The 16860-nt window shown below is 36.2% G+C and overlaps 1 protein-coding gene across 2 annotated transcripts in view; it reads right to left on the minus strand.

The window, feature by feature from the left end:
* Window positions 1–3083: 3083 nt before the first annotated feature.
* The window catches only part of tafa5b (TAFA chemokine like family member 5b), a 125586-nt gene continuing 111809 nt past the window's right edge, over window positions 3084–16860 (minus strand). For both annotated transcript variants that reach the window (XM_068217547.1, XM_073943273.1), the window contains exons 3-4: window positions 7036–7163; window positions 3084–4135 (exon numbers count right to left, since the gene is read on the minus strand). In XM_068217547.1, the coding sequence (XP_068073648.1) occupies window positions 4127–4135; window positions 7036–7163 (137 nt within the window). In that variant the 3' untranslated portion in view covers window positions 3084–4126. The remainder of the gene's footprint in view (window positions 4136–7035; window positions 7164–16860) is intronic.

The following is a 16860-nucleotide window of genomic DNA, read 5'->3' on the forward strand; positions in this document are numbered from 1 at the left end:
GTTAAGAACCACTGACCTACAAGATGGTATCAGCTGTGAATGACAGAAAAACAATTAAACATTCAAAACGTTTCGCATTGACATTGTGATGCATTTCAGAGATGGCATCAGTTGCCATGCAATAGGACACACTACACAAAAAGTAAAAAAATTAAATCTTGAAACACCATGGCGTTTAATATTTTGATACATACCATATAGGGTTTAACCCTAAAAATAAATGTAAAGCCTCTTTTGACCCAATTTTAAATAATTAAACGTTTAATTCCTATATAAGATAATCTGTATAGAGATGTTAAGTAGAACTGCATCAAGTATTAAATTACTTGTGTGATTAAATTACTTTTAAGTACTGTAGTTAGAAAAATAAATTGAATTCAGATTTAATGACGTAATTAGTAATTAAATTGACTTAACCATTTAAAGTAACCATTATTTTAGTCTTCAGAGTCACGTGATCCTTCAGAAATCCTTTAAATGTACTCTCATCTATTAACAATGTTAAAAACCGTTCTTAACGGAATTTTTTATTAATTTTTTTTCAAGGATGAAAGTTCAGAAGGACAGCATTCAATTGAAATATAACATTTTTGCAATTATAAATGATTGTCTTTACTGTGACATCTTAATTAAATGTCACTTTAATCAGTTCAATGCATTATTATAGAATAAAAAACTAACCCATGAAAGGATTTTTTTGTAATATTATTTTAGTTTAGACCAAATGCTCTTTGCAAGTTTGCTAAACAGATAGCTCTGCCCCAAACTCACACCATTGGTTGAGCATGTTGCTAAGTTATGCTGGTCAATAGTACAGTACAACTGAGTTATGATCACTAGTAGTCTGGCCTGGGCAGATCGCTGGAGAACTACACATCTGCACAGGCTAGATTGCTGGTGATCGTAACAACAAAGTGTCTGAAGTGCTAGAACAGACAAGTTTTAATAGAACATGATGACACAGTTTAGGTTTAAACATAACGTATGGAGCTTTGTTAACAATTTTATGCATTTTAAATGAAATTTAAAAAAAATGGAAGTATAATTTACTACTGGTTTCCTTAAAAGGGCTTTTATAGTGGGCATTTTCAATGAATGAGTTTTATAAGATCTGTGGTAAGCATGGCTCTACAGCATATATCACAGAAACGTGCACCCATGAAAATTATTAATTAGTTACTCATTACAAAAATACTTTATATAAATAAAAATTCATGTAAATTAGACATGTTAAATTAGAGACAGTTGGAGCAGCATGATTACCTCAAAATCACGTAATCTGACAATTTAACTAAACAACAAACAGGAAGTGCATTTTTAGATTTCCATTAAAGATTAGAAAGTCAAACAATATTTGGTAACACTTTAGAATAACTATCTGTTATAACTAGTTAATAGACTATTAATAAACTGTTAGTTAACAAGTTATAAATGACTTGTTAAACAAAAGTTAATAGTTTGTTAATTATTTACAACTGTGCCTTATAGATGGCTAATAGATAACTTACAAGCCGTTTGTTGACAGGTTGTAAATGACTTCTTAACTGTATTTTAATGATTTATAACTATACCTAAAAAATTAGTAATAGATCATGAACAAGCTGTTAGTAGATAACTTAATAAAGACTTGTTAAGTATCAGTTAATAGTGTATATATGTTATTGGGACGTTATTCTAAAGTTGCAGCTATTCTTCATTTATTAACTGTTAGTAAATGAGGAATAGTTGCAACTTTAGAATAACGTCCCAATAACATGCTTAAGCTAATAACTAACACTTAACTATTATATTTAATAGTTAATTATATGTGTATACTTTAGAATAACGTCCCAATAACATATACACAACCTAACTGATACTTAACAAGTCTTTATTAAGTAATTTACTAACAGCTTGTTCATGATCTCTTAAAAATTTATTAGGTATAGTTTTAAATCATTAAAATACAGTTAAGAAGTCATTTACAACTTGTCAACTAACGGCTTGTAAGTTATTCATTGCCCATCTATAAGGCACAGTTGTAAATAATTAACAAACTATAACCTTTTATTTAACAAGTCATTTATATCTTGTTAACTAACAGTTTATTAATGGTCTACTAACTAATTATAACGGATAGTTATTCTAAAGTGTTACCCAATATTTATTTTCTTAATGATGTGCACAGATTAATGGTTCACCAAAAAAATGGCAATGTTAGTTATCAAAACCATATGGTTAGTTTTGATTTCTTTGAGCATGAAATTTTAAATTTTTATTTTTTATTTTTATCAATCTTTAGAATGTTCAAACGGAATAGGGCATAGGGGGGATAATTAGAAATAGAACACAATCAGGAACTGTGTTTCTAACTACAGCTCTAGAGGTGCAGTTGCAAGTGTACAAGTTTGTGATACAGTTTGCGAATGTTCATTGGAACAATGAATTTGGCAAACGCTAAATCAACAAACTACGTTCGTAACAATGGAACTTACAACTTTAGTTGGCCAATAATGGTTTTTGGAAACACACACCAGGTTGGGATTCCCAATGTTTTGAAAACACCACAGTCAGTGTTTACTCTTTACAAGCAAATCTACCTAAAATGGCTTACTAATTGTTGTCTTCGTTTTTTATTATTATTATTTTTTAGCATTGTAGAATAAACAGCTTTAAGTTTAAGTATGAACGGACAAATTTAGCAACATGGAACTGAAGTAAACGATTAACACAAGTTGTTAAGATCTTATTAAAAGCCCCCATAAAGCCAACATGATTCTCCTTGAAGCCCTCGTAAACAGTCTGAGTAGTTTTGGGCTATTCCATGAGGGGGGTGATACTGTGGGGCACTGCGGCTTTAGCCGAGAGACGGCATGTGTAATGCAGGCTGTTAGTGATGTTAAATGAAGCTTGAAGCCTGGCTGACAGCAGCATTCCTCCACAGGCTGGCGCTGAGAGAGGCGGCGAGGGGCCAACAAGGGCAGAGTAATGGTCTAAGAGAAACCACGCAGGACACGGTGGTTGTTGCGGCAGACGAGCCATTATCTCATAAGGGCCATTATCTTAATGGGGTGACCGTCTCGATATGACAGATATCACAGAAGGACTGACACATAAACAGTTTTTATAAGATGAATTTGCCAGTTGTACAATCGCTGCGGTAAAACACATTTGACCCATAGCTGTATTCTGATGTTTATAACCTTGTCAAGGTGGGTATACAGTTGCATTTTTATGTGTGTCTACGGTGGAATGCTGTTGTTACAAAACAAAAGCTTACTGACAAATACACAAGTACAGTATTTTCAACTGTGGAGAAGGCAATGTGTAAATAACTTTCCAGGACATGACGTTTTTTAATTCACCCTTTATGAATAGGATCACATTGTCAGTGTTAAATAAGGTTCGCTACAAAGGTACATCATATAAAACTGTTAAATATATATATATATATATAACTTTATGACTCTGAAAATACATAGCATGGTCTCTCCCAAAGCGCTATCTGCGCTAGCCTCTTCAGGTCAGGTAGATATTGTTCGCTTTGACAAATTGTCCGCCATGTTCGCTAGGTTTCCCAACCTTAACTGATTTCAGCCCATTACACAAGAATGGCAGATTTACAATCGAAGAAAAGTCAACAGTTTCATCTCAAACGTCTTCGTTGTCTATTTTGACTGTGCTCAGTTTGAAAAACTCCTTACAAAGCTCAAGTATGTGTGGGTTTTTGCTTGCGTTTCTCAAAGCTGAAGCAGCTGATGTGTGTACTTGTGTTCATTCGGAAATCCTTCCACACAGAAATTGTCCGTATTTCTTTGGTCTGTAAAAGTTTGTTAGGAGATCCAAGCCAGAAATGATCCCGCGTCCATCATCATACCAATTTCAGCATCCCCAAACTAAAACGCTGGTTGGTTCCAACTTTGAATGACAGCGCAGGGGGATCCATTCTTCACGGTCCATGTAAACGCCATGACGAGAGGTTCTCACCTCTTATCTTATGAGACTGAAGGACTAATGGAGAGACTGACAGACAGGGCTAACAGGACTATGATGAATGCTCCCCTCCCCCGTCCCGCTGTAGCTTTGGAGAATGACGAGGTGCTTCCGTACGTCGCTCCTCTCTTGGGAAAACCTTCCCCCACTGGCGTCAGGATACCTGGGATTTAATAACAACATTTAGGCCATATAACACCATCAGTTATTCATTTTGAGAGGCTCTGGTGTCGTCCCAGATCTTTCCTTTTGTTGGACCCTAACCAAGCTTAAAAACAAACATACAATGTACAAAGAAATTCTGAAAATGTATGGCTAAATAATAAAAAAGCCATTTAATGTCATTTTTTTAGCATCTATAAGCTTTTTGGTTGTAGTCAAAGATTCAAAATATTTTTTTTTTTATAAATACGGCACAAACATTTATATTCTGCCCATCCAAAAAAAAAAGTCACACACTATTGTATTTCTTAGGACCGTGGTATCATTTTAAAATGCTTCTGCAATGTGGTATTTATCCCCATCCTGAGTTGCATAAAATTTTCCACAAAATTTTGTATTGATGATGGGAGAGTTTGACTGTTGTTCAAAAAGTCCTAAGGTTTCATAGCTCCCAATTCCCAAAGATTCTGGACTCTTTGGTGGCTAATCCATGTGTAAAAATGATGTCTCATGCTCCCTGAACCACTTGTTCACAATTCGAGCCCAATGAATCGACCATTCAAAACTTATTTCCAACCCTATTTCTTCAACAAATATTGTGTTTCACTACTATCCATTCAGTTTTTAATTATGCATTAGACTGCTCTTAACCCAATTTTAGTAGTTTCATCAATCTCATGTCATTTTTAGAAACATGCATACTAATAATTAGAGTCTTCTGAAACAGAGTAACATTTTTTTTTTTCCATGACCACAAAATGTGTCTTGTTATGGCTATTTAAGAAATGAGAAGCTACTCTCTTCATCAGATAAGGTTAAATAACTTGTTACCAGCTGGAATATAATAATTCATCCAATAACTATACAATGGGAGGCTCTTTCTTATTTACATAGTTATTTATTGCTTTTACCTTTTGGACAGGCAGTGTTTAAGCAAACTGTTTGACTGTGTTATCTGCTTATTTGGCTACAGAATTGAAATTCCACAGGCAGTGCGTCTTTTCAAACCTAAGACATGTTCATCTTCAGACCGCAAATGCAGATATTTTTAATATCCCTCCATTGAAAGTCTACCCAACACTTTAACACATCAAAATATGCATAAAGAGATCAAAATAATATGCCATAATGGTATGAAGATGTATGATCATACTGTAAATTGTACAGATTAAATTGTGGGATTCATTTAAACTAAAACTTTCTTCACCGAACATAAACGGATCAATCACACCTGCTGGATGCATAAAGATTTTGGTTGTAACACATTAAGCATGCTTGAGCTTCCATGATCGAATTAAATGCTGTCTTCACTGATGAATACTTTAAAGTGAGTTTTGAGTGAATAGATTTTCAATAAAGGCATGTAATTATTGCCAGAAAAGGACTACACACTGTATCAGTCTGATTTTGGACTAATCTGGGGTGCGTTTTCCAAAACCACCGTTAGCCAAATAAGGTCATAAATTTTTGTTTATTTGCCGTTACACAAATCAGTCGCTCAACCAACATTCGCGAAGCTTGAGCATTTGCAACAAGAAGATCGTTGGTTCGAGCCTCAGCTGGGTCAGTTTGCGTTTCTGTGTGGAGTTTGCATGTTCTCCCTGCGTTTGTGTGGGTTTCCTCCGGGTGCTCTGGTTCCCCCACAGTCCAAAGACATGTGGTACAGGTGAATTGGGTAGGTTAAATTGTCCATAGTGTATGAGTGTGTGTGAGTGAGTGTGTGTGGATGTTTCCCAGAGATGGAACGGCATCCACTGCGTAAAATTGTGCAGGATAAGTTGGCGGTTCATTCCGCTGTGGCAACCCCAGATTAATAAAGGGACTAAGCCGAAAAGAAAATAAATGAATGAATAATTATAATAATAATAATTATTATCATTATTATTATCATTATTATTATTACTACTATTAATTATTAATATTAAATTAATTAAATAGATTTTTTTTATTTCTAATAAATAATAAATAATACATTTCATTTTATAATAAATAGCCTCATTATTTATTTATATGATTTATATAATATTATAATACATTTTAGCTTTTGTAAATGGTGTGTTTTAGAATAGAATATGTAATGTTCAACTTCTCGATAAAATTAGTAAAGGAAACATACCTGTAGGCCCATGTGTGCCATTTACATTTATTTCAGTTAATAAGGGAAGCGAGTGCATGTTTTTATGAAATCTAACAGTGGATTTTACTTTAAATGCGTGTAAAACAATATAATTTGCACAAAGAAATGATGGGTTTTTCTCTAAAAAAGTAGTTACTCCACCCAGTTTGGAGCATCATTATGGGCGTTTTACGCTATAACTAAAGAGGTTCAAGCGATGGATCTCCAACAGAGCAACTACAGGTTTTGGGAAACACTCGTCACTGCATCTTTCTTTTCCCAAACGATGCATCGTACTACGATAGCTCAGCTGTGAGTTACACTGTTGTTTGGGAAACGCACCCCTGTATGACAGGGTGTTGTGGATTCTGTATGACACAGGGTATGTGGGTATCTGTAAACCACAATGTCTATCTGGACACAAGAATAAGTTGATTTATCTTGTTTATTTATGTAAACTGAAAAAAAAAATTACATAATCTGACAGTGATTATTGTAACAAAAACATAACTGGCATGAAAAAAACTTGTACTGTGTTCTGAAGATGAGCAATGTTTTATGGTTTTGAAAAGACAAGAGGCTGAATAAATGTTATAGTACGTTTTACTATTAATTAAGCTGATGGAAAATCATTGTTGGCTGCAAGCGAACCATAAACTGTGTTATTTACTGTTCTCCAATGTTTATACTTTATTATTGGCTCCACAGAAGTATTTGGCGTGACAGCAGCTTTTCTGACAGGCAAGTCTAAATACCAAGTTGTTGTTTTGTTTTGCGGTGCTTACCGTGGTTGTTTTCACTCGGCCTCCTGGCTGTGCACACGTCCAGCCTGTTCTGTTTACCAATAGGTCACAGCCTTCGTCATCCAAACAAGGCATCATCTCACACCACTGTCTGGTCCTGACAATTTGCGCTGTTCAAAGAAGAAGAAAATGAATATGAAAAAAAGGCAAGAACATTTAGAACATACTTCCATAAACATTCCTATACATTCTATTAAATAGGAAATTAAACATAAGGTGGGACTCACATTCGTAAACACACATAAGATGAAAATTAGACAAGCACTTCTTAATCCTATTTGATGTTAATGTAAAGCCTGGGGCACACCAAGCTGACATCAAAGGACTAGTGGCAATAAAGACCGACTATGTTGTCACTAAGCGTCTGGTCCCACCTGTACCTAAAAGCTGCTTGTGAACATGTCAACTGAAATGAGCATGTATGTTCTGTGGCCAAGTAGTAAGTTAGAGGCATAACTTGCAGCTATTGAAATCCCACTGAACCATGCGAGATTTCAGAACGAGATGTTGTTGGCAAGATGGAGGAAATACTTACCAAAGAACATTTTCATCAAATGTTTTCATGAGTTTTTTCCAAATGTATCCACAAACAATTGATTTGATATGCTATTATATTCATTAATTTAGCAGCTCCACCATGCATCTCCACTCGCTGACTTCTTCATCTGTTTTGTCATGACAGTTAGCCTACTCGGTGTCACCCCATGTGGTTGCAACTAACAGTACAATTGTGAGTGTGTCAAGTGTGAAAGCATCCACAACTTGCGGTTGTATGTTAATAACTGTGATGGTTGGGTTTAGGTGTAGAATAGGTGCAGACTTAAATAACAATGATGGTTGGGTTTAGGGTTATGTTAGGTGCAGACGTTAATAACAATGATGGTTGGGTTTACGTTTGTGGTAGGTATAGACAATAATAGCTGTGATGGTTGGGTTTAGGTGTGGAGTAGGTGCAGACGTTATTAACAATGATGGTTGGGCTTTAGGGTTGTGGTAGGTATAGATGTTAATAACTGTGATGGCTGGGTTTAGGGTTGGGGAAGGTGTAGACGTTAATAACTGTGATGGTCAGGTTTAGGGTTGGGGTAGTTGTAGACGTTAATAACTGTGATGGTTGGGTTTAGGGTTGGGGAAGTTGTAGACGTTAATAACTGTAATGGTTGGGTTTAGGGTTGGGGAAGGTGTAGACGTTAATAACTGTAATGGTTCGGTATAGAGTTGGGGAAGTTGTAGACGTTAATAACTGTAATGGTTCGGTATAGAGTTGGGGAAGTTGTAGATGTTAATAACTGTAATGGTTCGGTATAGAGTTGGGGAAGTTGTAGACGTTAATAACTGTGATGGTTGGGTTTAGGGTTGGGGAAGTTGTAGATGTTAATAACTGTGATGGTTGGGTTTAGGGTTGGGGAAGTTGTAGATGTTAACAACTGTGATGGTTGGGTTTAGGGTTGGGGAAGGTGTAGACGTTAATAACTGTAATGGTTCGGTATAGAGTTGGGGAAGGTGTAGACGTTAATAACTGTGATGGTTGGGTTTAGGGTTGGGAAGTTGTAGACGTTAATAACTGTGATGGTTGGGTTTAGGGTTGGGGAAGGTGTAGACGTTATTAACTGTAATGGTTCGGTATAGAGTTGGGGAAGTTGTAGACGTTAATAACTGTAATGGTTTGGTATAGATTTGGGGAAGTTGTAGATGTTTATAACTGTGATGGTTGGGTCTAGGGTTGGGGAAGGTGTAGATGTTAATAACTGTAATGGTTCGGTATAGAGTTGGGGATGTTGTAGATGTTAATAACTGTGATGGTTGGGTCTAGGGTTGGGGAAGGTGTAGACGTTAATAACTGTAATGGTTCGGTATAGAGTTGGGGATGTTGTAGATGTTAATAACTGTGATGGTTGGGTTTAGGGTTGGGGAAGTTGTAGACGTTAATAACTGTGATGGTTGGGTTTAGGGTTGGGGAAGGTGTAGATGTTAATAACTGTAATGGTTCGGTATAGAGTTGGGGATGTTGTAGATGTTAATAACTGTGATGGTTGGGTTTAGGGTTGGGGAAGTTGTAGACGTTAATAACTGTGATGGTTGGGTTTAGGGTTGGGGAAGGTGTAGACGTTAATAACTGTGATGGTTGGGTTTAGGGTTGGGGAAGGTGTAGACGTTAATAACTGTGATGGTTGGGTTTAGGGTTGGGGAAGGTGTAGACGTTAATAACTGTGATGGTTCGGTTTAGAGTTGGGGGAAGTTGTAGACGTTAATAACTGTGATGGTTGTGTATTAGGGTCGGAGAAGGTGTAGACATTAACAACAATGATGGTTGGATTTAGGGTTATGGTAGGTGCAGACGTTAATAACTGTGATGGTTGGGTTTAGGTGTGGAGCAGGTGCACACGTTAATAACGATGATGGTTGGGTTTTAGGTTTGTGGTAGGTATAGACATTGATAACGATGATGGTTGGGTTTAGGGTTGGGGAAGGTGTAGACATTAATAATTGTTATGGCTGGGTTTAGGGTTGTAGTAAATTTAAACGTTAATAACAATGATGGTTTGGTTTAGGTGTGGAGCAGGTGCAGACGTTTATATTGATGATGGTTGGGTATTAGGGTTGGAGTAGGTGTATACATTATTAAAATATGATGGTTGTGTTTAGGGTTATGGTAGGTGCAGACGTTAATAACAATAATGGTTGGGTTTACGTTTGTGGTAGGTATAGATATTAATAACTGTGATGGTTGGGTTTAGGAGTGGAGTAGGTGTAGGTGTTAATAACTGATATGCCACCACATACCATATGTGGTGATTTACCACCACATTGCTGACAACATAGTTTTAACATGTCTCCAAACCTTTAAGTTATGCCTCTAACGTACTACAAGTTCCGCCTCTAAGGCCCCTTCATGTTGCGCCCCTACTCTCTGTGCCTGCATTAGGGGATGTATCTTTCCATAGCAACAGAGGGCAGTATCTTGTCATTCAACAAAGAAAAGCCGTAAATAGTGCTGCACACATACAAGCCATAAGGAGCATTTTCAAACCATTTTCACCATATTCATCACATATTGTAGGGCTTTGCTTGTGCAAATATGTCTGAATAAAAGAAGTAAATCAAGTATAGGTTAAGTTAATTCAATTTGTAATCAACTTAGTCGACTAAGAGCCAGTCCCAATCCTGTTTCTGTACCTCTTCCCCTTGACCCTTGAAACAGTGTGTGAAGGTGAGGGCTTCAAAATTTACCCCTAATGGGACAGCACTAAAACATCTGCACACAACATCAAAAGTCATCGCGATCTCTTGCTTCATATGAGATTGATGATCATGACTGCTGTAGTTTTTCAAGTTGTGTTATTATTATTATTACTTTTGGTATTTATCTTTAGGAAATTGCTGAAGGCATATATCAAAACAAGAGGAAAAAGTAAGGGGAAGAACTAAGGGGGAGAATTGGGATTGGGCCTAAAACTAGACTAAACTAAATGGCATTTAGGTCATAAGACATACGAAATCTACTTTCAAAATGAACATTGCTTTGCAGGATGGTGAACTGCTCTAATGTTACTAAACCCTACTGACAGCAGGTTTTCCAGAAGGTGGCTGAGCCATAGCAAGAGATGGCTCATTCCATACTGTATGTGATTTTCTAGTATACCGCCTCTTTGCAATCTCATTCAAGTCACCCAAAAAGGCTGGTCATCCACAAACGACAAATGTAAAAGAGGACAGGATAATGCGAAAAAATCTCAATAGGCAATCAGTTCAACTCTGCTGCTGAATTGCTCATGAGTTCAGCTCTGAATGGGGTAAAGCTTTGTCTTGACATTTAAGAAAATCTGGACTGAAAGCCTCTGCAGTGACCAAAAGCTGAATGCATCAAAATGCGAGACTAACCTTTACTGAGGAGCATGCTGTGTGGATAGACAAAATTATGACTAAATTAGATCTCCACTAAATAAACTTTCATTTAAATGATGTGCACTGACAAATCATTGCGATATGATCATTGTTTCATAAAACCATTTAATTTGAGCCCACTAGTGCACCTAAAATCAAAACCATTGCAATAGACTTCATACTAGAGGCATTTTCTATTAAATACACCAATTTTAGCATTACATGTGAATGTCAAAAAGGTTCAGTTTAGTTAAATGTATATAAAATGACCATATGACATGGACTAACTTAGTTTGTCTTACAGGAATTCACATCAGTGCATAGAATTCAGAGGTCAAGACAGAAAAATGAGACATTTCATAGAACAAAGGCAAAAAGGCAATGAAAGAAAAGAGCTCCGGCACTTGGCCTAATATCCCAAGCCTTTCTCTTTGAAACAGATCGCTAAGGTCCAACAGCGAGAATTTTTCCCGAGGTAAGATTGTTTTTGCACTTAATCAAACATAAATGTCTATTTATAATAACTAGGGCACCCTTACATGTTCATTTGCATACCATGACACCCCAATTGGCCCTTAGAGAGAGAGAGAGAGAAAAGGGAGGGAGGAAGGGAGAGAAACTGAGAGGAAATGAAAGGGAAAGAGAGAAAGAAAGAGTACATTTGTGAGGTAGAGAAAATGATAATCAGAGTGAAATATAACCCAGGAAAGCAAAAGTACATAAATATCAGGGTGGCAGCATTTGTATGTGTGGAGGAAGCTAAGAAAGGGGAGAACAAGTTGATACAAATGGAGATGAAATGTCATTCTCACCTAAGGAAAAGGCTTGTTCTTAAAGGTAAAAAATATTTGTCGAGATGGCTTCTAAACTCAGAGTAGTTTCTTATGTGGTGAATGTTTCCCTCACAGCGTCGACTCTAGGGACTAGCTTCCGCTACTAATCTGCAGTATTAGTATTCGCTGTTATGCCCTGGGCCATAACGACAAATAAAAGAGCCTTTCATGCAAATTCAGTACGTCTTCATTCTGGAGGCGTGATTCACAAAACCGTAGTTTGAAGCCAGTGGTGCTCTTATCTAGGCTTTGCATTTAGAGTGCTATCTAACACCAGTTTAAGGTGTAGTTAATTATTTGTATTAATTGTAATTATTATTTTTGGTTGTTTGGTTGGTTTGGATTCATGTACACTGGAGGGTACAGAGAAGGTGAAAAGGATTCCATAAAATTAAAGTTTGTCAAAACAAATGATAAAGCCTTGCCTGAATGTTTAAAATAGTTTAAAGCCTATAGGCTATGTAGGCCTTTTGTACTTTAAGATTGGTAATTGGGTAGATAATTAGAAAGACTGCATACTACAAATGGATGCTGGCAGACAGACAGACAGACAGACATGCATGCAGACAGACATGCAGGCAGGTGGAGATGGCAATGCACTGCATTGGAGATTGCTCCACTGATGTTTGTATGTCTGCTCAGTTTAATCTGGGGTTCAATTTTTACTTCAGTTTAGGATCATCTCCAACACTTTTTATCAATTTAATAATATTATCATCAAATCTACAACAGACAATATGACAAGGATGAAAAGTTGGCAACAATGGGTATATATATATATATATATATATATATATATATATATATATATATATATATATATATATATATATATATATATATATATATATATATATATATATATATATATATATATATTTAGATGATCACAGAAAGTTTGTTTTAATCCCTATTTCTTTGCAAAAATATTCTGTTGACAATGTATGCATGTGGATAGATGGATAAATCAATAGAAAGAATCATAAATGGAGGGAGGAATGGATGAATGGATGGATGAATAAATCGATGGATAAAATAAGGATGGATGGAAAGAAGAATAGATGGATGAATGGGTAAATTGACGGAAAGAATAATAAATGAAGGGAAGGATGGTTGGATGGGTAAATTCATTGGAAAAATAATAGATGGAGGAAGGAAGGGATGAATGGATGGATGGATGGATGGATGGATAAATCAATGGATGAAATAAGGATGAGTAGAAAAAAAGAATAGATGGGTGATGAATGCATTTGATGTAAAAAATAGATGGAGGTAGGGAGGAGTCGATCAAATAAGGATGATGGAAAAAAGAATGGATGGATGGATGGATGGATGGATGGATGGATGGATGGATGGATGGACAGACAGACGGATGGATGGATGGACGGGTGGATGGATCAATGAGTAAAATAAGGATGGGTGGATCAAAGAATAAATGGATGGATGGATAAATTGGTGGATAAATAGATGGATAAAATAAGGATGAATGGAAAGAAGAATGGAGGGATGGATGGATGAATCGATAGAAAGAATACTAAATGGAGAAAGGAAGGTATGGATAAAATAAGCATGATGGAAAGAAGAATAGATGGATGGATGGATGGATGGATAAATGAATGGATAAAATAAGGTTGGATGAATAAATCAATGGAAGGAATAATGTATAGATGGATGGATGGATGGATGGATGGATGCATGCATGCATGGATTAATAAATAAATTGAAAGAATAATAGATTGAGCAAGGAAGTAGGGAGGGATGGATGGAAAGAAAGAAAGAAAGAAAGAAAGAAACAGACAGACAGACAGACAGACAGACAGACAGACAGACAGACAGATAATGCTTTATGTGAGCACCTCTTGTCAGATCTGAAAGTAAAGCAATAGCATTTAATGTCTTGCTGAAGGACATAAAGAGCAGTGAAACTCAAGGAGCCTTACATTTCACAAATGTCTGCTCTTGCATTAGGGATTTGTCAAGCCTGGATACTGTAATAATGATGCCCGCGAAAGCCTTTATTTCACAGTAAAATAGTCTGCTAGTCCAAAAACAGCTCACATGACACCTCTAACTGGTTCTCAGCCTGTCTGGAGTAGGACGGCAGATCATTCCAGCCTCCAATGATGCATGACACATGACAGATCATCAACATTTTAACACTTTAAAGAAGTAAAGTCAACAAATCCACAAACAACAGCCGAGGAGGAGAGTGCTGTCAGCACAACACAGTAAGCTCTCAGACTGGCTCTCTAATGAGCTGTCCCTCGTCTGCTGCTATTGAGCATTGAGACTGTCACTCCACTGATGGCAAACAGACTATGACAGACTGCACAAAGTGCCTCTCTGAATCAATACATCAAACAACTCTGTGAACTTGGAGTTTTTGGTCAAAAGGGCGAAAAACTAATATGGAAGTTGCTTACTGAGACCGAAATGAAACATTGGCCAGATAATACAAATAATATCATAATATGTCTTAAGATTCTGCATGAAAACAGCTTGTTCTTGCTTATGTATGACTCTAAAATAAGCAGATTTGCATTACAAATGCCCCTTATTGGTAGATGCTTGAAATTGAATCCACTATATTATAATCTCTGTATTAGTAGTATCCACACGTTGGGACTTTGACATTAGAAAAAGGCACAACAAATATAAAAATAATCCCTGCAATCAATTCTTGTGAGACGATGTTGTTGCTAACTATTCATGCATCTCTCTTCACTGGTACAGATGGCATCTAAATTGTGACAGATCACTGAAAACCATTATCACACCCAAAATCATTTCTCAAATTCTTGTTTTCTTTGTGTGTGTGCGTGTGTGTGAGTTTGTATGTGTGTGTGTGTGTGTGTGTGTTTGAGTTTACACGTGCGTGTTAAAATATGCAGTGCCTCTCAACAGTGGCTCCTCAATTTACAAATATTTAATCATTAATAAAACTTATTCAACTAAAAAAAGCTATATTTGCATCTTCTGAAGGAAATTATCAGTGCTTGAAAGACAGCATGAGAACAGGAATTATTTTTATAAATATATTTAGGACTTAAAGGGCCCTATCATACACCTGGCTCAATAAGGCGCAACACATTTGGTGCGATTTGTTGCTATTTTCTGACCAGCGCAACAGTAATTTTCACGTTTTGCACCAGGCTGCTATTTTCATTAATTAATTAATTCATTAATTCATTCATTCATTTTCTTTTATGTATATATTTACAGGGCTTTACATTAACACTCGCCAACCCGCCGAAATGCGGGTAGATTTCAGTGGTGGCGGGTAAGACAGATACTCCCACTAGCCACTTTGGCTGGCTGAACGTAATTTTCCCAGATAATAAATCTTAAAAGCAGGGTTCGATAATAAGGTTGGTCCAATATGCATGCACAGGTGATCTTAGAATTGAGAAGCAACACGACTGACAAAATTAAATGTGTTTGCAACTTTGCGCGAGCAAAACAGGTGAATACCGGATGACAGCTTACGCTCCTGTTTCCTTTTGTGAAGCAACTGTGTCTAGTAGCACAACTGATGCGATCGGTTCTCTTTCAAATAGACTGAACAAAAAGGGATGAATATGCACCCACAGTCTTGCTGCTTTCAAGATTTCCAGAGTTGACTTATTGTAAGCAGCGCCAGTTGCTTTTTCTTTAACCATTCTTTGAACAGATTATTTATGGGTCTAACATTAACCATGTGGGTGTGATCATCCTTTCATTATCACACGCTATGTTTTTTACCTGCTTTTTTTTCTGTTAATATGGTTTAATTACCATTTTTACAATAACATTGCTTTAATAGGAGATTAACTCCCCATTTATGTGTAGTTATATGTTGTAGTTTATGTTGTAGTTTATTTTTCCCTAATTTCTGTTTAACAGAGAGAAGACTTTCTCAACACATTTCTAATCATAATAGTTTTAATAACTTATCTCTCATAGCTGATTTATTTTATCTTTGTCATGATGACAGTAAATAGTAGACTATCAAAAAACAAATAAGCTTAAAGGGGCTAATAATTTTGTCCTTAAAAAAACATTATCACACACTGTGAAAATTTCCCTGCTCTGTTAAAGACCATTTGGGGGATATTTAAAATATAAAAAATGAATAAAAAGGGGGCTAATAGTTCTGACTTCAACTGTATATATATATATATATATATATATATATATATATATATATATATATATATATATATATATATATATATATATATATATATATATAGCAGAATGAACAACTTATGCCAACTTATCAAGCACGTTTTTACGCAGCAGATGTCCTTCCAGCTGTAACCAATCACTGGAAAACATCCACACACACACACTCATTCATTTAGCCAAACCAATTCACCTATACCACATGTCTTTGGACTGTGGGAAAAACCGAAGCACCCAGAGGAAACCCACGCAAACGCAGGGAGAACATGCAAACTCCACACAGAAACGGCAACTGACCCAGCAAAGGCTCAAACCAACGACCTTCTTCCTGTAAGGCGACATCACTACCTACTGCGCCACTGCATCACCCAGAATATATATATATATATATATATATATATATATATATATATATATATATATATATATATATATATATATATATATATAGACCTACTCTCCCTCAGTCTCCCTCAGTGTTAGCATTGGTTAGTGACATCACCGACCAGAGCAAGAGGTGGCAGTGAAGCACCAAAAGCACCAAGTTTGTTGTCAACCACCATAAAACAGGTAGAAGAAAAAGTCCTCATTCTTGCCGTCATATGGTTTTATTTTCATCAGCTAGACACCGGCCTCACCGCTCCAAGAATATCAGTACTGTCACTTATTAATCCGTGATCGTAAATATAGCTTGTGTGGACACTACTGCGCTGCTTCATAAAAAAAAAAAAAAAATTGCTTCACTACTAAAAAGCTATTGATTTAGAAAGTGCGATGCTACTGCCACACTACAGAGAAATGTAAACATAGCAGAATAGCACGCTTTAATAAATGGTCTTAGCAGAAGGCATTGTGCATATCAAAACAGTAAAAGCAACAGATTAATATTAATCAACATATCCCAGATTTAAAATAAAAATTGATT

This window comes from Danio rerio, chromosome 25, assembly GCF_049306965.1.
Source record: "Danio rerio strain Tuebingen ecotype United States chromosome 25, GRCz12tu, whole genome shotgun sequence".
NCBI classification, from domain to species: Eukaryota; Metazoa; Chordata; class Actinopteri; order Cypriniformes; family Danionidae; genus Danio; species Danio rerio.